Source organism: Bufo bufo, chromosome 1 (assembly GCF_905171765.1).
Source record: "Bufo bufo chromosome 1, aBufBuf1.1, whole genome shotgun sequence".
NCBI lineage: Eukaryota > Metazoa > Chordata > Amphibia > Anura > Bufonidae > Bufo > Bufo bufo.
In genome coordinates, this window is record NC_053389.1 from 740,340,095 (window position 1) to 740,364,432 (window position 24,338).

Consider the following 24,338-nt stretch of genomic DNA (forward strand, 5'->3'; position numbering starts at 1 on the left):
GATCTTTACAAGCATGAAACACACATGTGCTGATGGCAGCCAGTAATGGACCAGTAAAGGTAAGCTATATGCCCATAGTGGACATGTTTTATCAACCGCTGATCAGCTGTATGAAGGGAAGGCACGTGCAGTGCATGCGCGCGGTCTCCCTTCTCACTACTGCTATGTCTATGGCGAGCAGGGTGGGAGAAGGGAGACAGCGCGCATGCACTGCACGTGCCTTCCCTTCATACAGCTGATCAGCGGGGGTGTCGGACCCCAGCCGATCTGATATTGATGACCCATCCTGAGGATAGGTCATCAAAATTAAATGCCCGCAGGACCCCTTTCAGAGAGAATATAAATGGCCAGTCATCACCAATCTTTCATAACTTGGAGGCTTTTATTTGAGGTCTGTAGTTCATGGTTTGGAATGGAAATCATATCCGAATACAACGAAATGCTTTTAATTGCATATTTACACTACATTTACATAAATGTTGCTGTTGTTCCGTGTTAAATTGCAGATAGCTGCAGCTAAATCCCAGCTTATCAGAAGATAAAGCGGATTCCCATGCTGTTAACGCAGTGCATGGTTGGAGACAACAAGGAATCCATCTCACAAGAAGCTCCACAACATTGAGCCACTTGCGCGGTTTCAGAACCAGCAGGGAATCCTGCACACTCAGAAGAAGCGGTCAGAACTTTTCATGCAGCTTTGGCTATGAATAGAGCACAGTAAAAAGACTGTAAAAATAAGTAGACCAGTTACAAAGTCTCTCACTATTATATGCAGTTTTTCTACAGCACAATTTATGTTAAAAACTAGAGGTACATTTTAAATATCTCCAGCTTCCTTTCGTACTTTGAGGATATCCTTCCAATATGATAGAAAATAGGGAAATGCATCCTATTTATTGCAAATCATAATTTTCTACCACAATTGAAAACGATTATTCAGCACTGGTTCAATTACTGACATCTGTGCAGTTCTTCCTACCATAATGCCAATGTAATCTGCTGCAGCCACAATGTTACAATTTACTTGAAGCACTTCAGGGAAAGTAGGCTCATCATAAAAAAGGACAGTAATAACAGCAACAACGACACCAGTCATATAAAAGCTGCAGCAATTTCAACTGTGGGGGGAAATTAGAGGCGCTTAAAAGGCAATACTAATACATCATATCTTAAATGTGCCTCGGGCAAAACATTTTCAGCTGTCAGCCAAATACAAAAGGTATGGCTTGGGGAGCACAATATATTAGAGAGCACCTGTCAACAATATCAACCCTACTAAAGCAGGGTTGCCTGGTAGTGTTGATCATGGAGGTCGAAATGCTATCTTTTGTTTTTTAGCTTGTACTGCGCTGGAAATATAATTACTTTTATTTTCATGCAAATTAGTTGGAGCACCGAGGGGCTTGCTGGAGCGCTAGGAGCACCCCTACAGCTACGCCCCGATGCTCAGTATAATACCCCCTACTATTAGACTAACAGGGTAGTCTTGCCCCGTCTTCTGACATCTGCACAGTGGGTCACAAACTCAGCGCCTGCACTCTAGTTCTGGTGCTTCTTGACGAAGAGTGCAGATTCATAGTGTGCCGATGCGAATGACCTCAGTCTACCCAGAAGTGGAGGCACAGGTGCCTTGGTGGGTGGAATGACGACATCGGTGCCTGCGCACTGTGAATCTTTACTACTTGGCAAACAGCAGCAGATCTAGAGCACAGACGCCAGAAGTCAGGGCAAGATGAGAGGTCATGCCCTGTCAATCAAATGGTACAAGGGAGTGTACTAAGCACCAGGGAGTAGCTGTAGCGGTGCTCCTAGCACTACAGTCAGACCCTTGGTGTTAACTAGTTTGCATAAATATAAAAGTGATGAAAGCTAAAAACAAATGATACTGTTTCAAAATCAGCATGATCAACCCTACCAGGCTGTATGCCTGGTTTAAATTGGTGGTCTTTAAAGTAGCATTATTGTCTAAAGGCCTCTATTTTGCTAATTCTGTAACAATAAGCTAAGGAATGTGTTGAAGCTTAATTATTTAAATGACAAAAAAAAATTGATAAAAAACATACACTATAGCAAGAAAAAGCAAAACGGTGGAAACTGCATGAACTATACTACTGTTCTTCACGTGAAATAAATGGCTATCTTGGCAGGCACTTAACGCACTTCTGGAAGCTCAAACACCTATCCTCCCCAACTGGCTTTTCACTCTTTGTTCCTATGCATGTTCCTCTTATACACAGAGTGCTGGTAAAGATATAACATCTGCCCTATGTAAGAGACCACGATTTCAGTGGATATACGCGAGTCCATACAGTGATTAGCTGCAGAGTTCTAAAACTCCCCTCACCTGCGCTTCCTGTTAGTCAGTGTGTACTGTGCGCAGAACTTCCAGTGTATTCTAGAAGACGTGCCTTCACACTGCTGTTACCCTGCTTGTAAGAGCTAACAAGGATAAACTTATCACAAGCAGGAGGCAGGGCAAACAGGCTGAAGGCTCATCGCATTGGATACACTGAGACTACGCAGTGTGAAGGGACAGCACTTATTTGTCACTGATCTATCATTTGCTGCCCTTAGACAGGATTCCACCACCTGTATTCATGGACTGTGTTTAGTATTGCAGATGAGCCCCATGAATATGAATAAAAAAACTACAAGACAAAACCAATGGACAACACTGGTCATAATTTCCTTAAAAAAAAAAAAACTCATACTGTCCCTTCAAAACATCTACAGAGTGGCAAATGAAACTCAGCTATTCCAATTTCATTACATTACAGTATAGTGCGTCATAGTTTTAGCCGGATGAAACAATCTGGCAGTTCCCCATTGAGTGTTTTAGATTCAAATTGGACCATAATAATATGTAATTTTTCCAGGCTAGAAGAGGCAGGGTCTGAGAACTGAAGCCTTTGATCATCTGAGAGAAATCTCTTCATTTCTGGCCAGTATAACTGCATTTAAAGAACGACTAGCTGTGGAAAATTCTCCTTTGAATGTGCTCTAAATACAGCTCAGTGTCCATGACCATCTAAGCAATTATTCATGAATTTCCACTACTATTAAACACTTTTCCTCCTTTCTTTTATTTTGCTGTAAACCCAAGTGAAATGAAACAGTCTGAGAAAAATACATTGGAGGCAGGTCTGCCTGGTTCCTCACACTTCAGTTAAGGTACAGGAAAGTTCCCGTGTCGCTCTCTATGCTAGTAGATGGCTGTCTATCTGCAAGATCTTTAAGGCTTGTGGGTGAAAATCTTACAAGAACAAAAGAAGAAAAAAAACTCACAAGAACTCACGGGAATCCTTTACTGCAAACCACCATGCCAAATATTGTACTGCACAACTAAATAACATGTGCAGATTGTAGCTTGGCAGGCGTCATTTAATTATAAACTATAAAAAAAAAAGACTGCACAGCAGATAGAAAGTAGAAAACAAAAAAATAAAGACGGCGGCACCAACTGATTATAATGGATATTTCATACAGACGTTTGGCTTGCATTTGGCAGAGGCGCCTACATTCGGAGGTGTTGATTAGGCAGCATAAGTTCTGTCCTTTGACCTAGTACAAAGAGTCAACAAAATAAACCTGAAAGGCAACAACAAAATAAAGTGTTCCCTATTTGAATGATTACATATGGAGATCTTCATGTAGGCCGTGGCACTATTAGACGTCTGGACTTTCCAGCTGTCCTTCCAACTCCACTCGTTTCTCTGGAGAGGTGTACAAAAAGTTGCAGCAGATGTAGAGAGGAAATATAAGTAGGCGACTGTCCAGGTTCATCACCACTTGTTCCTGGAGAAATAATTCATACGGACAACAGTTAAATTAGTAAATCTAATCCGACAGCTGGCTTCGATTCTACAGCACCATCCTTTAAAGGTCATCTGTCAGCACATTTGAACCTATGAAACTGGCTGACCTGTTACATGTGCACTTGGCAGCTGAAGGCATCTGTGTTGGTCCCATGTTCATATGTGCCCGAATTGCTGACAAAAATAAAGCTTCAATATATGCAAATAAGCCTCTAGGAGCAATGGGGGCGTTGTCCTTACACCTAGAGGCTCTCTCTGCAACTGCCACTCCTTCTGCTCTTTAATGGATAAGACAGGGCCAGGTGTGATCACGTTTAGAATGCCTGCCCCTGTCAATCAAAGCACAGAGGGCAGGGCAGTTGTAGAGAGAGCAGAGCCTCTAGGAGTAACAGCAACGCCCCCGTTGTTCCTAGAGGACCATTTGCAGATTTTAAAACTTCAATGCGGGCACATATGACCATGGGACCAACACAGATGCCTTCAGCTGCCAAGTGCACATGTAACGGGTCAGCCAGGTACAAATACAGTTCAACAGCAAAGAGACACGGGTAATGCACAGGATGGGGAGTCCTAGTGAGAGACGGACAAGTAGTTCATGGCAGTATGGCTAGTAATTTGTGCGTTGTAATGAGGACATGTTGCAGGCATGGCCACTAAAGACAAAGGGGTTGCCCACAAATTTACTACTAAAGGGGTTGTATCAATGCAGATATTGGAGGCAAATGGCCAGGATGTCTGATAGGTGCAGGTTCCACCTCTGGCTATTTTTGGCAGTACCATTGAAATGAATGAAAGGTGGACTGCGCAAGCGTGGCCACTGCTCTGTCCACCTCTATGGGGCTGACGGAAATTGCTGAGCTAGCGCTCGGATATTTTCAGCAGTCCCATAGAAGTGAATGGAGGGCAGCTGGGCATGAGTCCTCCTTCACTTTGTAGGCTCCATTCAAAGAATAAATGTTCAGAGCACTTCGTTTTCTGTAAAATGGGTTTAAACAGAAAGATTTACAGCTAAGCAAACCAACACTGTGGCTGAATATCTATCACGTATATTATATCAATTTAGGAAAAAATGGAGTCTGAAAGTGTGAGAACCGGACCTTGTGAATGTGACTGAATTGAAAATGTACCGGTAAGCAACGCCGAGGCTTCCACTGCAGCGAAGCTTTTCATTCTAGACTGCCATCTTCTGGTATACGTATACGAATGTGCTCAAAAAGGCACAAAAGGGGGAGGTCGGCTTTTCAAAATACCTTTTTGTTAGAAGCGTTCCCCAAAAATAAGCTGGGAACCACACTGATAAAATCTAAAACATCAAGGGGGTCACTTCCAAGCAGCCCCAGATAGGGGGAAATGCTGCAACTGTAATAACAGGAAAAGCAGCAATTCTTTAAAGGGAATGTGTCAAATTAAGTGCTGTTTAAATCAAGATTTTATGTTAAACATATTGGGGCGGATTTACTAATCTTTTAGATGGTGTAAACTTAGACCAGCTGTCTAGACCTGCACATATATCACAGGGGCTGAATGATTTGAATTCGAGATAGACACTTTTCTTTAATCACCCCTTTTCCTGCAAAACCACAACCCTTAATGGACTTGGTGCAGAAAACTCTAAAACTTAATGCGCAAAATTGTGTCTTTTTTTACTGCAATTTACACCAAAAATTAGGCGCACTAACATTAGCCACTTTTTAAAATAATTTTTTATGTTATTTATTTTATTTTCCATGTCACTTTCTGTATTTAACCACTTCAGCCCCCAGTGCTTAAACACCCTGAAAGACCAGGCCACTTTTTACACTTCTGACCTACACTACTTTCACCATTTATTGCTCGGTCATGCAACTTACCACCCAAATGAATTTTACCTCCTTTTCTTCTCACTAATAGAGCTTTCATTTGGTGGTATTTCATTGCTGCTGACATTTTTACTTTTTTTGTTATTAATCGAAATTTAACGATTTTTTTGCAAAAAAATGACATTTTTCACTTTCAGTTGTATAATTTTGCAAAAAAAACTACATCCATATATAAATTTTGCTCTAAATTTATTGTTCTACATGTCTTTGATAAAAAAAAAAATGTTTGGGTAAAAAAAAAAATGGTTTGGGTAAAAGTTATAGCGTTTACAAACTATGGTACAAAAATGTGAATTTCCGCTTTTTGAAGCAGCTCTGACTTTCTGAGCACCTGTCATGTTTCCTGAGGTTCTACAATGCCCAGACAGTACAAATACCCCACAAATGACCCCATTTCGGAAAGTACACACCCTAAGGTATTCGCTGATGGGCATAGTGAGTTCATAGAACTTTTTATTTTTTGTCACAAGTTAGCGGAAAATGATGATTTTTTTTTTTTTTTTTTTCTTACAAAGTCTCATATTCCACTAACTTGTGACAAAAAATAAAAAGTTCTATGAACTCACTATGCCCATCAGCGAATACCTTGGGGTCTCTTCTTTCCAAAATGGGGTCACTTGTGGGGTAGTTATACTGCCCTGGCATTCTAGGGGCCCAAATGTGTGGTAAGGAGTTTGAAATCAAATTCTGTAAAAAATGACGAGTGAAATCCGAAAGGTGCTCTTTGGAATATGGGCCCCTTTGCCCACCTAGGCTGCAAAAAAGTGTCACACATCTGGTATCTCCGTATTCAGTAGAAGTTGGGGAATGTGTTTTGGGGTGTCTTTTTACATATACCCATGCTGGGTGAGATAAATATCTTGGTCAAATGCCAACTTTGTATAAAAAAATGGGAAAAGTTGTCTTTAGCCAAGATATTTCTCTCACCCAGCATGGGTATATGTAAAATGACACCCCAAAACACATTCCCCACCTTCTCCTGAGTACGGAGATACCAGATGTGTGACACTTTTTTGCAGCCTAGGTGGGCAAAGGGGCCCATATTCCAAAGAGCACCTTTCGGATTCCACTCGTCATTTTTTACAGAATTTGATTTCAAACTCCTTACCACACATTTGGGCCCCTAGAATGCCAGGGCAGTATAACTACCCCACAAGTGACCCCATTTTGGAAAGAAGACACCCAAAGGTATTCGCTGATGGGCATGGCGAGTTCATGGAAGTTTTTATTTTTTGTCACAAGTTAGTGGAATATGAGACTTTGTATGAAAAAAAAATAAATAAATAAATCATCATTTTCCACTAACTTGTGACAAAAAATAAAAAATTCTAGGAACTCGCCATGCCCCTCACGGAATACCTTGGGGTGTCTTCTTTCCAAAATAGGGTCACTTGTGGGGTAGTTATACTGCCCTGGCATTTTCCAGGGGCCCTAATGTGTGGTAAGTAGGTAAATGACCTGTGAAATCCGAAAGGTGCTCTTTGGAATGTGGGCCCCTTTGCCCACCTAGGCTGCAAAAAAGTGTCACACATCTGGTATCGCCGTATTCAGGAGAAGTTGTGGAATGTGTTTTGGGGTGTCATTTTACATATACCCATGCTGGGTGAGAGAAATATCTTGGCAAAAGACAACTTTTCCCATTTTTTTATACAAAATACAAAGTTGGCATTTGACCAAGATATTTCTCTCACCCAGCATGGGTATATGTAAAATGACACCCCAAAACACATTCACCAACTTCTACTGAATACGGAGATACCACATGTGTGACACCTTTTTGCAGCCTAGGTGGGCAAAGGGGCCCAAATTCCTTTTAGGAGGGCATTTTTAGACATTTGGATACCAGACTTCTTCTCACGCTTTGGGGCCCCTAAAATGCCAGGGCAGTATAAATACCCCACATGTGACCCCATTTTGGAAAGAAGACACCCCAAGGTATTCAATGAGGGGCATGGCGAGTTCATAGAAAAAAAAAAATTTTGGCACAAGTTAGCGGAAATTGATTTTTTTAAATTTTTTTCTCACAAAGTCTCCCTTTCCGCTAACATGGGACAAAAATTTCAATCTTTCATGGACTCAATATGCCCCTCAGCGAATACCTTGGGGTGTCTTCTTTCCAAAATGGTGTTATTTGTGGGGTGTTTGTACTGCCCTGGCATTTGAGGGTCTCCGCAATCATTACATGTATGGCCAGCATTAGGAGTTTCTGCTATTCTCCTTATATTGAGCATACGGGTAATGAGATTTTTTTTTTCCGTTCAGCCTCTGGGATGAAAGAAAAAAATGAACGGCACAGATTTCTTCATTCGCATCGATCAATGTGGATGAAAAAATCTCTGCCAAAAAAAGAAAAAGGAGGGGAAAGGCGTCTGCCAGGACATAGAAGCTCCGCCCAACATCCATGCCCACTTAGCTCGTATGCCCTGGCAAACCAGATTTCTCCATTCACATCAATCGATGTGGATGAATAAATCATTGCCGGGATTTTTTTTTTTTTATATATACAAAGTGTTTGCCAAAGTATATGAACACCGCCACCTCCTCAGCTCATATGCCTCGGCAAACGTATCTTTTACTGCAGAGGAGAAATCTCGTCTTGCAGCGCCGCATACACCGACTTGCGTGTAATCTGACAGCAGCGCAATGCTTCTGTCCGAATGCACATCAGTGCTGCAGCTAGTCGATCGGTTGGTCCACCTGAAAGGTAAAAAAAACAAAACAAAAAAGAAAAAACCAGGCCGCAACGCAATAAATTTATTAACTGTTGAACAGAACATAGAAACTTTTTTTGAACTTTTTTAACTGAACGTTTAACTTTTTTACTTACCGGTATTTTTTTTTTTGTTTAGTTTTTTTTACCTTTATAGAACAAACCTCTCCTTCCCCATGTGACAATGTGCAAAGCGCAAATCGCCCAAAGATGTGGCGAAGTACGTTATGCACTTTATCCCAGGTGAAAGGAGAGGTTTGCAGCAGCTGTGAGTGAATGGGCCCTAATAGCCCTGTGTGCCTGTCCTGGTGAGATGTGATCCCTATGCTAGGTGTACCTGTGTGTGGTACTTCCGGAAACACTCTCCATAGCATAGGGCAGGGTGGTCAGCACAGTCAGGACAGAAATAGCGGGTGTCACGCCTTATTCCACTCCTGCTACAGACACGACATCTTTTTCGGGGCGACGGTTGGGTTGAGGTACCAGGAACGACACTGGGGAAATGTCGCTCGTGTAGACGGCTAACTACACTGGTGGATGGGGCCACGGAACCTCCTGGGTAAAGGAGGTTCTCGATGATCTCTTCCTGGAATTTGAGGAAGGATCCTTTTCTCCCAGCCTTACTGTAGAGAACAAAACTATTGTACAGCGCCAATTGAATCAAATATACAGACACCTTCTTATACCAGCGTCTGGTTCTGCGGGAAACTAAATACGGAGACAACATCTGGTCATTGAAGTCCAATGTATTAGGGACTCGTCTACGCAGATGTTTTGCTCAGGGGTATACAAATCTGCAAATTTCTGGTTGAAATGGTCTATGAGGGGCCGAATTTTGTGGAGCCGGTCAAAAGCAGGGTGGCCTCTGGGACGGGAGGTGGTGTTGTCGCTAAAATGCAGAAAACGGAGGATGGTCTCAAATCGTGTCCTGGACATAGCAGCAGAGAACATGGGCATGTGATGAATTGGGTGCGTTGACCAATATGACCGCAATTCATGCTTTTTTGTCAGGCCCATGTTGAGGAGAAGGCCCAAAAAAATTTTAAGTTCGGAAACTTGGACTGGTTTCCACCGGAAAGGCTGGGCATAATAGCTTCCCGGGTTTGCGGTTATAAATTGTGTGGCATACTGGTTGGTCTCTGCCACGACTAAGTCCAAGAGCTCCGCAGTCAAGAACAGCTCAAAAAATCCCAGGGCCGAACCGATTTGAGCCGTCTCAACCCGAACTCCAGACTGGGCGGTGAAAGGGGGAACTACTGGTGCGGCTGAAGTTGGTGACTGCCAATCAGGATTTGCCAGCACCTCAGGGACTCTAGGGGCTCTACGGGCCTGTCTGTGCGGTGGCTGCGACGGGGTAACTATTGCACGTGTCACCGTACCAGCTTCAACTGCCCTTCTGGTGCTCGCTACTTCACCAGGTTGTACGGCAGTGCTGGTACTAGGTCCAGGGAGGGCTGCGCTGCTGGTGTATGCCTCACCACGTGATCCGGCAGCGACAGCCCCACTCTGCTGCTCTTGAAGCGGATCCTGCATAACCTGTGGTCTAGCGACATGGGGCCGGGTACGCCTGGTGCTGCCAGGGACCTCAACTTCCTCGTCCGAACTTTGGGTCAGAGAGCCACTGCTTTCCACAGGTTCATATTCTGACCCGCTAGATTCGTCAGATGAGGGTTCCCACTCCTCATCCGACTGGGTCAGAATCCTGTAGGCCTCTTCAGAAGAATACCCCCTGTTTGACATTTTGGACTACTAAATTTAGGGGTATTCCCTGAGACTACCCAAGAAAAAAAGCAAACCTGTCTTACAAAGGGGAGGCTAGCGAAGTACCGGAGGCCGCTGCGGTTGATAAAAAATATCAAAACTGATTTTTTTATCGCCGCAGTGCGTGTAAAATGAATGTGCAGTGATCAAAAAATATATATTTTTTGTCACTGCGGTGGGGCGGGCGTGGGTGAACGCACGTGTGGGCGACCGATCAGGCCTGATCGGGCAAACACTGCGTTTTGGGTGGAGGGCGAGCTAAGGTGACACTAATACTATTATAGATCTGACCGTGATCCGTTTTGATCACTTACAGATACTATAAAAGTACAAATGCTGATTAGCGATACGCTAAAACAGCGAATAAAAGTGACTGCGGTGCGGTGGGGTGGGCGCTAACTACCTAACCAAGGGGCCTAAACTATCCCTAAAACCTAACAGCCAATACCAGTGGAAAAAAAAAAAGTGACAGTTTACACTGATCACTTTTTTTCCTTTCACTAGTGATTGACAGGGGCGATCAAAGGGTTAATTGGGGTGCAGGTGGGTGATCTGGGGCTAAGGTGTAGTGTTGGTGTACTCACAGTTCAGTCTGCTCCTGTGCTGGATCCAACCGACGAAAAGGACCAGCAGAGAAGCCATATAACAGATCATATTTACTAATATGATCTGTTATATGACTTTTGATTGGATTTTTTGAAAATCGCCAGCCTGCCAGCCAATGATCGTTGCTGGCAGGCTGGTGACGAAATACTTCTTTTAATTTTGCCGGCCCGCGATGCGCATGCGCGGGCCGGCTTTGAGCGAAGTCTCGCGAGATGACGCGTATATGCGTGACTCTGCGCAGCAATGCCACCTCCGGAACGCGAATCTGCGTTAGGCTGTCCGGAGGTGGTTAATTAAAGAGGCTCTGCAGAAATTAAGAAAATGAAAATACTTAATTATTACTTTATTATAAATATATTCCCAAATACCTTTCATTAGTTATAATGGCTCATTTAGTCTAGGGAGCAATCATTAGGAGAAATAAAATGTCCGCCGTCCTATTTCGTACACACAGAACATGTCCTAATCCCACAGCAGGACAAGTTACTTCAGAGCACTGAGTTCATGAGGAGACATGAAGTACAGAGAGGACAAACAGGACAGACTGTGGTGATGTGGGACTGTGGTAATGGGGACTGCATACAAGTGCTTCTGCTCATTATCTACATCCCCCCTCCCCTCTGTACGTCATGTCTCCTTCAAGGACTCCATTCCTACAGAGATTCAGCTGAAGATCTTATCTGTATTCAGGATCATAATCCCTGACAGGTAAAGCAGAGAGGAGGACGAGGCAGCTCTTTACCTCAGTGTTGGGAAGTAACTTGTCCTGCTGTGTGATTAGGACAGGTTCTGTGTGTATTAATAGGACGGCGGCCATTTTCTTTCTTCTAATGATTGCTCTCTAGACAAAACAAGCCATTAGAACTAATGAAAGGTATTTGGAAATGTATTTAGAATAAACTATTATTAAGTATTTTGAGTAATTTTATTTTCTTAATTCCCAGAAAACCCCTTTAAACAAAATTCTAAAATCCTGAAGTTTTTGCACTGGCCATTAAGCCTCATAATAAATCGCCACTTCTTGGTCTGTACAGATCACTCCCGGCGCCTGACCAGTTCCATCCCTATAGTGGGCAAGGGCCCCAGTGACATTTTCTGCAGCCTACGAGTGAGAAGATCAGTGGAAGCCGAGTGGATTGCTCACAGTGGGTATGAGAATTGGCGATACATCACCCTGACGTCAGGGGAGAGGAAACCTGTGAAAGGTTAGGGGAAAGAACGCTGCAGGGCAGCGCAGTATGGTACTGATGCAAGTGGAGAGGGGAGGAGGAAACAGCGGTAAAGCACCACAGGCTTGGGCACTTTCAAAAGTAAAGCCTGTCCCGCTGGGCCCTTGGGAGAAGTCATTAAAAGTGGTTTTCCTAAACATTCGCTTGAGCCAAAAGTTATAAAGCTATGCATAGGAAACTTGAACAGTCTCCAGGTGACAGACTCCCTTTAAGGAGCCCCAGTCTATTGCTTCTAAGGTCCATGTGGCTGCTATAAAGCATAGCTCTAAATGCTGTTAGCAGCTCAGACAAGATGACTGCCCCATAATCATATACAGAGAATAGAAATCTAAAATACACACTCTGTTACAATGAGCAGAGAGGGCCCATGTAAAGAATATGGGAACAAAATGCCATTTACTTGTCCTATTAATGTGATCTCTAGGTCGCTGTCTACCTCCCTTCCCCTGGGATCTCATTAATCCGATCCAGTCTCCTCATTATTATTATTTATATGAAAGTGCCATTAATTCCAAGGAGGATAGATACATATATATATATTATAAAACAGCACAAGTACAATGAGTGGGAACTTAGACTGGTACAGAGGGAGCGAGAAGGCTGCCCATGAGAGCTTACAATCTACAAGGGAAGGACACAATATGTGAGGGTAAAAGCTGCTGATCTGTGTGTGGTGGCAGCATGCTTATTGTAGATGGTAGGCGTTTCTGAAGCGGTAGGTTTTAGGTTGCTTTCAATGGTCTGGATGTGCATTTATAGCTGGACCTTAAAAAACTGAACTGAGGCTCAGGATAGTTTCTGGCAACACACTGATCATCACACATACCTGATCTTTTTCCAGGCTGAGGATCTGATAGCCACTAGTTCGACTGCAGATGACTTTACCATTTGTATCAAATGACACCAAGCGTAACCTGTAAACACAATAAATGTCCACATTACCAAATCGCCAGGACTAACGTAAGAATGTTACAATAGCTAAAATATAACAGTTTTTTTAAAATCCAGAATTCAAAAATCTGGCAGCTGTTACAAAGAAACAGCCACTGGTCCAAACCCTTACAAAAATAAAATCATAGGAAGGAGCCGAGATAAAAAGCAGGCTAAGGCCTCATGCACACGACTGTTCCGTTTTTTGCGGTTCGCAAACTGCGGATCCGCAAAACACGGAAGCCACCCGTGTGTCTTCCGCAATTTGCGGAACAGAACAGGCGGCCCATTGTAGAAACGCCTATTCTTGTTCGCAAAACGGACAAGAATAGGACAGGTTATATTTTTTGTGTGCATGAGGCCTAACCGTCTAGTCTGAGGGTTAGGCAGTCTTCATGGGAATATACACTCACCTAAAGAATTATTAGGAACACCATACTAATACGGTGTTGGACCCCCTTTTGCCTTCAGAACTGCCTTAATTCTACGTGGCATTGATTCAACAAGGTACTGATAGCATTCTTTAGAAATGTTGGCCCATATTGATAGGATAGCATCTTGCAGTTGGAGATTTGAGGGATGCACATCCAGGGCACGAAGCTCCCGTTCCACCACATCCCAAAGATGCTCTATTGGGTTGAGATCTGGTGACTGTGGGGGCCATTTTAGTACAGTGAACTCATTGTCATGTTCAAGAAACCAATTTGAAATGATTCGAGCTTTGTGACATGGTGCATTATCCTGCTGGAAGTAGCCATCAGAGGATGGATACATGTTCTCATTCTGTTTACGCCAAATTCGGACTCTACCATTTGAATGTCTCAACAGAAATCGAGACTCATCAGACCAGGCAACATTTTTCCAGTCTTCAACAGTCCAATTTTGGTGAGCTCGTGCAAATTGTAGCCTCTTTTTCCTATTTGTAGTGGAGATGAGTGGTACCCGGTGGGGTCTATTGCTGTTGTAGCCCATCCGCCTCAAGGTTGTGCGTGTTGTGGCTTCACAAATGCTTTGCTGCATACCTCGGTTGTAACGAGTGGTTATTTCAGTCAACGTTGCTCTTCTATCTGCTTGAATCAGTCGGCCCATTCTCCTCTGACCTCTAGCATCCACAAGACATTTTTGCCCACAGGACTGCCGCATACTGGATGTTTTTCCCTTTTCACACCATTCGCCACGCTCGCTCAAAATTGCTTAAATCACCTTTCTTTCCCATTCTGACATTCAGTTTGGAGTTCAGGAGATTGTCTTGACCAGGACCACCCCCCTAAATGCATTGAAGCAACTGCCATGTGATTGGTTGACTAGATAATTGCATTAATGAGAAATAGAACAGGTGTTCCTAATAATTCTTTAGGTGAGTGTATGTGTATATAAAAAAAATAACAGTGGGTAGACACTGGTAAGTAAGGCTATTGAGGTCAGTCATAGGGTCTCCATATCGGAAAAAAAATGCTTCCGTTTTGTTCCCATTCATTGTCAATGGGGACAAAACGTAACTGAACAGAACGGAATTCTCCAAAATGCATTCTATACCGGAGAGCAGCATGCTGCGGTTTGCTTTTCATCCTGGGATACAGAGCAAGACACAATAGAAAACGGATCCGTCATGATCCACAATGCAAGTCAATAGGGACGGATCCGTTTTCTCTGCCACAATAGTAAAAAACGAATCCCTCCCCCATTGATTTTCAATGTAGTTAATGACAGATCCGTCTTGGCAATGTTAAAGATAATACAACCGGATCCGTTCATAACGGATGCAGATGGTTGCATTATCAGTAAGGGAAGTGTTTTTGCTGAACCATGCCGGATCCAACAAAAAATGCTAGTGTGAAAGTATTAAAAGTTTATAGAGTACATGGTGCCATTAAAAAACAGTTGAAAATGAAGTCCTGAAGTCCAAAGTACATGTCAGGTGATTTTATGATGCCCCGAGAGCAGGGTCTGCTAGCAGAGAAGCTAAGCTCTGTGCTACATATATACGTTAATGTCATTTGGAGCAGAATGACTCCTTATAGGACTCCTAGGTGAAACAGTGAGTCCTGATTACCCTGCCCCCACAGGATGACTGACAGCCCTTCTGTGCGCACACCCCCTCATCCTTTGTGAGCAGAGCAATCAGTACTCTCACCAGGGACAGAACTACCGTAGTGGCTGTACAGGGCCTGCATCCCATTCCCTGGCCTGTTCTCTCCCCAGGAACAGGTGCGATGCAGTGACGTCATCACGTCTGCTGGGCAGAGAAAAAGTATACGTAGGTCGGGGATCTTCCCCCAGCCTGTGTGATCTCCTGCTCTGCAGTTCCAATGACATCACTGAATTGTGCCTCCAGCTGGGGAGAACATGATGTGCTCCATTCCTAAGGGGGAATGGGGTTGAGTATTTTATTAACACTACAGGGGGCTTCACTTCTGTAAGTGGGGCAATTGTCACGGATGTAGTAGGGGAGAACACCAAAAGACAATCAAGAAGGAAGGGGAAAGACACTAGGCCTCACCGCTAGGGAAGGAAAAGGGTCACCACCTATAGAACCCTGCTCCTGGCCCTAACTCCTATCCGTATGGGCACCTCTCGATGGTAGAGATACCCATACACGGGAACCTAGAAAACCCTGGTGACCCTCAGATGCCCTAAAGATAATGACAGGGCAGAGACCACCTGTTCCTTCCCTGGTGAAGGAACTAGCGTCTCACTGAGGCCTAGTAAACAACCAGGGAGAGGATGGGGGGGGGGGGGAGAGAATACAAAACACGACACGCGGAACACTTAACTTCAGAGTATGAAGGATGAACAGGACTTCAACACGAACCACACTCCAGCTCTTCCAAGACCAAATGAAGCTATCCCAAGCAAGGAGTGATGGGAAAAGTCAGACTAAATAGGGCGAGGTAAAGGTCACATGATCCACACCTGAACAGGAGGTGTGGACATACCAGCAACACACAGACAAAGTGAAACCAAAAGAGGCTGTCAGATCACCAATGCGTAGATAATCTTTCAGACCTTCTGAGACCTGTCACAGATGTGACAGCAATAAGGCTTATTGCACACGAACGCTCCGCGGCCTATTGCAGACCGCATTTGTGGATCCGCAATACACGGGCACCGTTCCGTGTGCATTCTGCATCACGGATGCGGACCCATTCACTTCAATGGGTCTGCAAATCCGGAGATGCAGAATGGTGCTTCCGTGGGTTTTCGTCCCGCACAAAAGGTAGAACATGTCCTATGTTTTTGCGTAATGGCCGGATGGCGGACCCCTTAAAGTGAATGGGTCCACGATCCGCTGCGGCTGCCCCACGGTGGGTGTTCGTGCATTGCGGCCCGCATTTTGTGGGCCGCACACGTTCGTGTGCAAGAGGCCTAAGGGAACCAGCACTACTGTATTAAGGGGCACTAAGAGAACCAACACTACTGTAAGGTGGGCACTAAGGGGACCAACACTACTGTGTGGGGGCATAACTACTGGGTAAGGGCACTAATGGGGTATAATCAGTGCTGGGGAGATAAAGCCTTAGGGTACTTTCACACTAGCGTCGCTGGATTCCGGCAGGCAGTTCCGTCGCCAGAACTGCCTGCTGGATCCGGCAATCTGTATGCAAACGGATACCATTTAATCAGTCTCACAAATGTATTGCAATACTGGATCTGTCTCTACGGTTGTCATCCGGAAAAGCGCATCTGGTAGTTATCTTTTTCACATTTTTAAAGGTCTGCGCGTTTTTCCGGAACACTTGGGGCCGGATCCGGCATTAATGCATTTCAATGTAAAATAATGCCTGGATTGTCTGCTGTAAAGCTGTTGGAGACTCGGGGAGGTACAGCCACTTTTTTGTAAAAATACATTTTCAGCCTTCTACATCTTCACACAATGGAGCCACTGCTAGAAAGAGCATTAATATATGGAGGACAATCTGTGTACATCGCTGTAGAAGAAGTTGCCGCTTATTGATGCAAAAGGAAAAAAATGTAAAAGGAAACGTATATGAAATCTCACATTACGCTATTCCTTGCTCTTACCGTTTTAGCTGATGGTGTAAGAAATCTTACTTATTTTGGGTCGTTTTGTACGCAATGTTTTACTTAGTTTGGCACTTTTCCCATTACAAACATCAGGAGGACACCGCTAATAATTTTTTTGCAAGCGATTTTGATGTTGAAAGTGCAGCAAAAATCCTCCATGGGAGCATGACCTCATATACAAGGCGCTTACCTGCAAAGTACATCGGCCAATAGTAGAAGCAGCAGATCTTACCTGAACGCAATGTTCCTCTGTGGCTGCAGACTGACAGAACCGCTGCACGGCTGGTTCAGGGTGTTCCTTTTAAAAATGATGTAGCGATTCGTGTACGTTACCAACAAGTCAAAGCCAAAGTTAAATCCAGTCCATCTCCAACAATACTGGAACAGAAAAAGGAGACTTTTGTATTACTTACCAGTAAAGTCTCTTTCTCGCTCTTCCTTGGGGGACACAGGAAACCATGGGTATAGCTCTGCTCCCTAGGAGGCGTGACACTAAGCGAAAGCTGTAAGCCCCTCCTCCATCAGCTATACCCTTCAGCCTGGAGAAGAGACTGCCAGTTGCGTGTCCAAGTAGTGAAAGATAACCACCAACCGGAAAAAGAACTGTCGAGCCCCAACGGGGGCAACCAAGCCGGAACCACAACTGTAACCCAATGAAGGGCGGGTGCTGTGTCCCCCAAGGAAGAGCGAGAAAGAGACTTTACTGGTAAGTAATACAAAAGTCTCCTTTTCTCGCCCATATTCCTTGGGGGACACAGGAAACCATGGGACGTTCCAGAGCAGTCCCAGAAGGGAGGGACCAGAACAAACTAGACCAACACCAGAGGCATCAATCAACTGCCGCCTGCAACACCAGACGGCCTAAAGCAGCGTCAGCCGACGCATGAGTATGCACCCTGTAGAACTTGGTGAAGGTGTGCAAGGAGGACCAAGTGGCCGCCTTGCAAATCTGCTCGAAGAAGCCCGATTTCTCTGAGCCCAGGAAGCCCCGACCGCTCTAGTGGAGTGAGCGGTAACACCAAGGGGAGGAACCCTGCCCATGGCGAGATAAGCCTCAGTAACAGCCATCTTGACAAAACGGGCGATAGCAACTTTGGATGCCGCCATCCCTCTGCGCGACCCTTCCGGGACCACAAAGAGCGAGTCAGTATGCCTGAAAGAGCTGGTTACTTCCAGGTAAATCTTGAGCGCCCTGACAACGTCCAGGCGATGAAGCTTCCTCTCCCGCGGATGGGAAGGGGAAGGACACAAAGAGGGGAGAACGATGTCCTCGTTCAGATGAAAGGCGGAGACCACCTTAGGAAGGAAGGAAGGGACCGGACGAAGAACCACCTTGTCCTGGTGGAACACTAGGAAAGGTTCCAGACAGGAGAGTGCAGCCAATTCGGACACCCTCCGAAGAGAGGTGATGGCTACAAGGAAAATAACCTTGCAGGACAGAAGTCGCAAGGAAACCGTCCGCAGAGGCTCGAAAGGAGAAGCCTGGAGCGCTGAGAGAACCAGGTTCAGGTCCCAGGGCGGTACCGGAGGGCGATACGGGGGAACCGCGTGAGCCACGCCCTGAAGGAAGGTCTTGACAGGACCAAGGGGGGCCAGTGGGCGCTGAAACAAAATGGACAGCGCAGATACCTGACCCTTCAAAGAACTAAGGCCTAGACCTTGGGCCAGTCCGCTCTGCAGGAAGGACAAAACGGGTGGGGAGAGAAAAGCGGAGCGGAGGAATCCCCAGATCGGCACAGAACCCCAAAAAGTCCTCCAGGTCCTATAATAGATCCTAGAAGAGGACGGCTTACGGCGCGGATCATGGTGCGGACGACGTCCGCAGAAAAACCCCTACGTGTCAGGACGGTGGTCTCAACAACCACGCCGTCAAACGTAGGGACCCTAAACGCGGGTGGAAGATCGGTCCCTGAGAGAGAAGATCTTCCTGGCGGGCAGCGGCCAGGGCGCGTCTGCCAGGAGCAGCATGAGGTCGGCATACCAAGACCGGCGGGGCCAGTCCGGAGCGACCAGAATCACCGAGACGCCTTCCGCCGCGATCTTCCGAAGGACCTTGGGCAGGAGGGGGGGGGGGGGAGTATGTATGGGCGCCCGAAGCCTCGCCAAGGAAGAACGAGGGCGGCGGCTCCGCCCAAGCTCCCGGATCCCTGGCCCTGGACAGATAGGCGGGGACCTTGTGATTGAATTTTGAGGCCATGAGGTCCACGTCCGGTATGCCCCAACGAAGGCAAATGGCCTCGAATACCTCCGGGTGAAGAGACCACTCGCCGGGGTCGACGGTGGTGCGACTGAGGAAGTCCGCCGCCCAATTGTCCACCCCTGGAATAAAATTGCAGATAGGGCCGGGACGTGGGCTTCCGCCCAACGGAGAATGCTGGTGACCTCCCGCATCGCTGCGAGTGCCCCCCTGGTGGTTTATGCAACGCCACGGCCGTGGCGTTGTCTGATTGTACACGAACTGGATGACCCTTCAGCAGATGAGTCCAGTGTCGTAGAGACAGAAGGGCCGCTCTCAGTTCCAGGACATTGATCGAGAGTTTGGACTCCGATGGAGACCAAATGCCCTGGACGGATCGGGAGGAAACACGCCTCCCCAGCCCGAGAGACTGGCATCGGTTGTAACCACCAACCAGTTGAGTGCAGAAAAGACCTGCCCAGAAGAGGGGACTGTAACCACAGCGGAGAGATGACCGCACCGGAGGCGGAAAGATGGAAGGGGTGATCCAGAGACTGCGGCGATTTGTCCCAGGAGAGGATCGCCCGTTGGAGAGGGCGGGAGTGAAACTGCGCAAATGGGATCGCCTCGAAGCAGGCAACCATCTGGCCCCAATACCCGCATGCAGAAGCGGAAGGACGGTCGACCGGTGGAGAAGGAGACCCCGACCGCCCCACGGAGGATCAGACGTTTTTCCGAGGGAAGACGTTACCTCCGCCGCTCCCGTGTCTAAAAGCATTCCCAGGAAGACGAGTTGTTGGAAGGGGGGAAGGGATGACTTGGGGAAGTTGATGACCCAACCGAACCTCGCCAGAGGTCTCTAGAGTGAGATCCACGCTGGCAAACGCTTGAGAAAGGGACGGAGCCTTGATGAGGATATCGTCCAAGTACGGTAGCAGAAAAACACCCCTGGATCGGAGTAAGGCTAAAACCGGGGCCAGGACCCTTGGTGAACACCCGGGGGGCTGTTGCCAGCCCAAAGGAAGGGCGACAAATTGGAAGTGGAGGTCCCCCACGGCGAATCGAAGGAAGCGATGGTGACACTGGGCTACCGGAACATGGAGGTAGGCATCCTGTATATCGATGGAAGACATAAAATCTCCCTGCTCCAGGGAAGCCACCGCGGAGCGGAGGGACTCCATCCGAAACCGTCGAAGGAGAGAAAACGGTTGAGCTTTTTGAGGTCCAAAATGGGCCGCACCGAACCTCCCTTCTTGGGAACTACAAAGAGGTTCGAGTAGAACCCTTGGAATCTTTCCTCTAGAGGAACGGGGGTAATCACCCCCCTGTCCAGTAAGGCTTGAACGGCCGCGGAGAACGCAGCCGCGCCTTTCGGGTCTCGCGTGGGGCGGGAGCGAAAGAACCGATCCGGAGGGAAGGATGCAAATTCGATTTTGTATCCGGAGGACACAATTTCGAGGGCCCAGGCGTCGGAGACGTGAGCCATCCAGACGTCCTTGAAAAGGAGGAGCGGCCCCCCACCGGGTGGGTGGGGGCGCGCCTTCAGGCAGAGGACTGTTTTGCTGCGGGTGTGCGGGCAGCCTGCGGCTTGCGCCAGGAGGGCTGCGCCCGAAAAAACGGCTTCCTACGCTTGTCCTGGGGAGGAGCCGAAGCGGCAGCTGTGGTGGGAGCCCCAGAGCCCTGCGGGAGGACCGAAAACGAGACGCACCAGGGCGTCCGCGGGGGGCGCCCCTGGCTTGGGGTTGAGGAAGATGGGTGCTTTTACCACCCGTGGCCTCTGAAATAAGTTCGTCTAAGCGGACCCCGAAAAGGCGGGAACCCGCAAACGGTAGCCCCGCCAAGGAACGTTTGGAGGCAGCGTCCGCTTTTCCAGACCTTCAGCCAGAGCTCCCTCCTGACGGCAACTGCCAGGGGGAGGAGCGTGCAATAAGGGCTCCCGCATCAAGGGAGGGCCTCACAGACAAATTCCCGGCCCGAATAAATAAGCTGGCCAAGGAACGTAGGTCCTGGATGGGGATGTCCGAGTCCAACTCCTGTTCCAGCTGCGCACCCCCAAGCAGAGATTGCTTCCCTGCCCAAGCAGAGGCAAAACCGGTCTGAGGGCAGAAACCGGAGGCCAGCAAAAATGACCTTGGACAGGGTCTCCATGCGACGGTCCTCCGCTGACTGAAGAGAGGACCCGTCGGGAACAGGGATGGCCGTGTTCTTTGACAGCCGGGCCACAGGGGGGTCCACCTTGGGTGGGGAAGACCAGGTGGCCACGACATCGGCTGGAAAAGGATAGCAAATGTCCAGCTTCTTGGGTTGACAAAACGGGCCGTCCGGGCGAGCCCAAGCCTTAGACACCACGGAGGAGAAATCAGAGTGGATTGGAAAGACTTTTGAGGCCTGCCTGGGCCTGATAAAGGAGACGCTAGCTGCGTCCGAGCTAGGGGGGTTCATCCTGCACCTTAAAGGTGTCACGAATATCAGAGATGAGTTGACCCATCGCTGAGGCTAGCTTGGACGGCAGGGCCGAGTCCATTTCCAAATCTGAAGCCGCCAATTCACCTTCAGAGAGCGAATCCTTTGGAGAGGAGAGGCCCGTCTGGGTGCGCACGCGGGCGGAGAGAGCGAGGCCTCAGAGGAGGAGGCTCGCTCTACTCTAATACGCTTCTGAGAGTGCCTAGCTCGGGAGGGGTCACTAGGAGAGGGTGAACCCGCTGCAGCGGCAGAAGCAGTGGACCCGGAGGGCGCGACAGTCAGAGTGGCGTCCTGCGGGGTAGGTGGCCTGTCTATTAGGCGGCCCACGACATGAGTGAGGCTTTCCACGGCCAGGGACAGGGATCTAGCCCAGTCAGGCGGGTCAGAGGAAGCAGGGAGCGACACAGCGGGCGACTGAGGCTGCGGTGGAGCTCGGCATGCAGTACAGTGCGGATCAGACTGCCCCGGGGAAAGGGTTCCCTACAAGCAGTACAGGCATGGTACCATGGCTTGGCGGCTGCGAAGGGTCTGACATGGTGGAAAGATGTTGCACTTAAAGTGAGAACCAAGGCAACAGTACTGTGGCACGGAGGGGGTTAAACAGTCCTACCAGACCCGGATGATACAAGCGGCAGCTGTAAGGGGAACAGACTGAGGAGGCTGTGGAGGAGAGGCAGCAGCACGGAGCTGAATGGCTTCAGGATCGCACGGCAGAGAGATGAACCCGGAAGTAGCGGAGCGCAGCAGCACGGAGCTGAATGTGTAAGGAAGCTCCGCCCCCCCTCTGCCGCGCTGAAGCCGAAGCAGAGCCGCGCAGCGCGCGGCAAAATGATTTTAACCCCCAAGGATGTTGAAGTGCCGGCCATGAAATGGCGCCGTTCATGCCAGGAAAACGGCTCCCACCGCGCCTAGATGTAGCAGACGGCTTGCTTGTCTGCAGCCGTCCCCTGTAAGGCAGCGTTCTAGGACTTGCCCAGATAAACTGCCCTCCCAACTAAGCCCGGTAACGTCCCGATATGCGGGGGGGGGGGGTGGTCGGGGGGTTGTCCGGGCTTGGGCGGTGGGACAATGTAGCAGTGGCCATGTAACAGTGGCCATGTTGGTAGCAGCGGTGGGAGGAGGAAGGGAGGCTGGAGCAGCCACTCTCACCATACGCTGTCTTCGCCCTCAGTCCATCCAGCGGGGGGTCGCCCCTTCAGCTCCTGGCACCGCAGTGGGCAGGAAGGCAGGGGAGGGACTTGGGTACGGCGGGCGACCCTGAGCTGGCGGGACGCAGGGGAGCGAGGCTGCCCTGGTCCACCTTGTCTTCTGTGGGGGAGGCGGCAGTGCGGAATTACCGGCACTGGCGCAACTCAACCCCGGGAGAAACAGAGGGGTCTAATGCGCCTCTGTTGTCCCTGTAGGTAGAAAAAAAACGAATTAAAAACAACAAATAACGTAAAAATAAAAATCATAGGATAACAACCCTGCATAAGCAGGGGGTGTCTTGCCTCCTTGGACACTAAGCAAAAACTGGCAGTCTCTTCTCCAGGCTGAAGGGTATAGCTGATGGAGGAGGGGCTTACAGCTTTCGCTTAGTGTCAGGCCTCCTAGGGAGCAGAGCTATACCCATGGTTTCCTGTGTCCCCCAAGGAATATGGGCGAGAAAGACAAAGTTAAAGGAAATCAATGACATGTTCCTGCATTTCTGACAGTTAAAACTAGATAGCAACACATATTTTTTTTCCCCCTATCTGTTTTATTTTCTGATTTTATAGATTTTTTTATCCAATTATTGACATGTACCAAATGCACCCAAAACAAGTGAAGTGTCCATACTGTACATCATACCAAGCAAGGTGCTTCAGTCTAATGGTCACCTCAGTCTGAGGGCAGGTTAAAAAGGGGTATTCCCATCTCAGGACATTGGCAGCATATCGCTAGGTGAAGAGAGTGACCGTACACTATCTGTTCATTTCTATGGGACTTCCATAAAAGTCAATGAGAACACACACGCATCCATGGTGCGTTTCTTCACCTTGGGGGCCCGGGTCCTGGAGATAGGAGCGCATCCGGCACCTATCTGAAATTGGTGCATATACTAGTGAAATGCCACCAATGTATGAGATGGGTATAACTGTTTAACAATCACCTCCTCATAAGGGCTCTTGCATGTGATTCATAATACGCACTTAAAAGCTAGGAGGCCACTCTCTCCTTCTGTGTGACTCCCATCTGATGCAAGACGTTTTTCATATAAAATTCAGAGAGTCATGTGTCATCACATAATGTAGTACTGAATTCTCCTCTAGCCTCTAGGGGTGATCCGATATCTAAACTATACCCCTAATGCCCGGCCCCTTGTATTGTTTATACTTACCCCACTCCCCGACACCCGCATCGCTCCGGTTCCCTGCACGGCCGCCACTGCATGTCCCCATCTCTCTGGTCAAAACATCTGGCACGTGGGGCTGGCGACAGGGGTGGGGAGGAGAGCAGCCAATAGCAGGCCATGACGGGAAGAGCCCCCTTGAGGCTGGTCACCGTCACGACCTGCTAGTGGCTGCTCCCCCTTGATCTGAGTGACCGGAGATGCGGGATATGAAACGACGCGGTGTCGAGCAGGTAAGTATAATCCATACAAGAGCATCGGGGGGGGGGTGTTTTAGATATTGGATAACCCTTTAAGTCATCAAGTGACTGAAATACTGCAGATTTATGTGAAGCAAATCCAAGCGTTGTAAAGCACCAGCAAAGTGAATGAGTTCTTAGCATCTCATCCAC

At 47.7% G+C, this 24,338-nt stretch overlaps 1 protein-coding gene across 1 annotated transcript in view; it reads right to left on the minus strand.

Moving 5' to 3' along the window:
* Positions 1 to 812: 812 nt before the first annotated feature.
* Positions 813 to 24,338, minus strand: part of GMCL1 (germ cell-less 1, spermatogenesis associated) — a 142,209-nt gene continuing 118,683 nt past the window's right edge. Inside the window, 3 exon segments of the mRNA XM_040414434.1 lie at positions 813 to 3,795; positions 12,807 to 12,894; positions 17,169 to 17,314. Of these exon segments, the coding sequence (XP_040270368.1) occupies positions 3,667 to 3,795; positions 12,807 to 12,894; positions 17,169 to 17,314 (363 nt within the window). The 3' untranslated portion in view covers positions 813 to 3,666.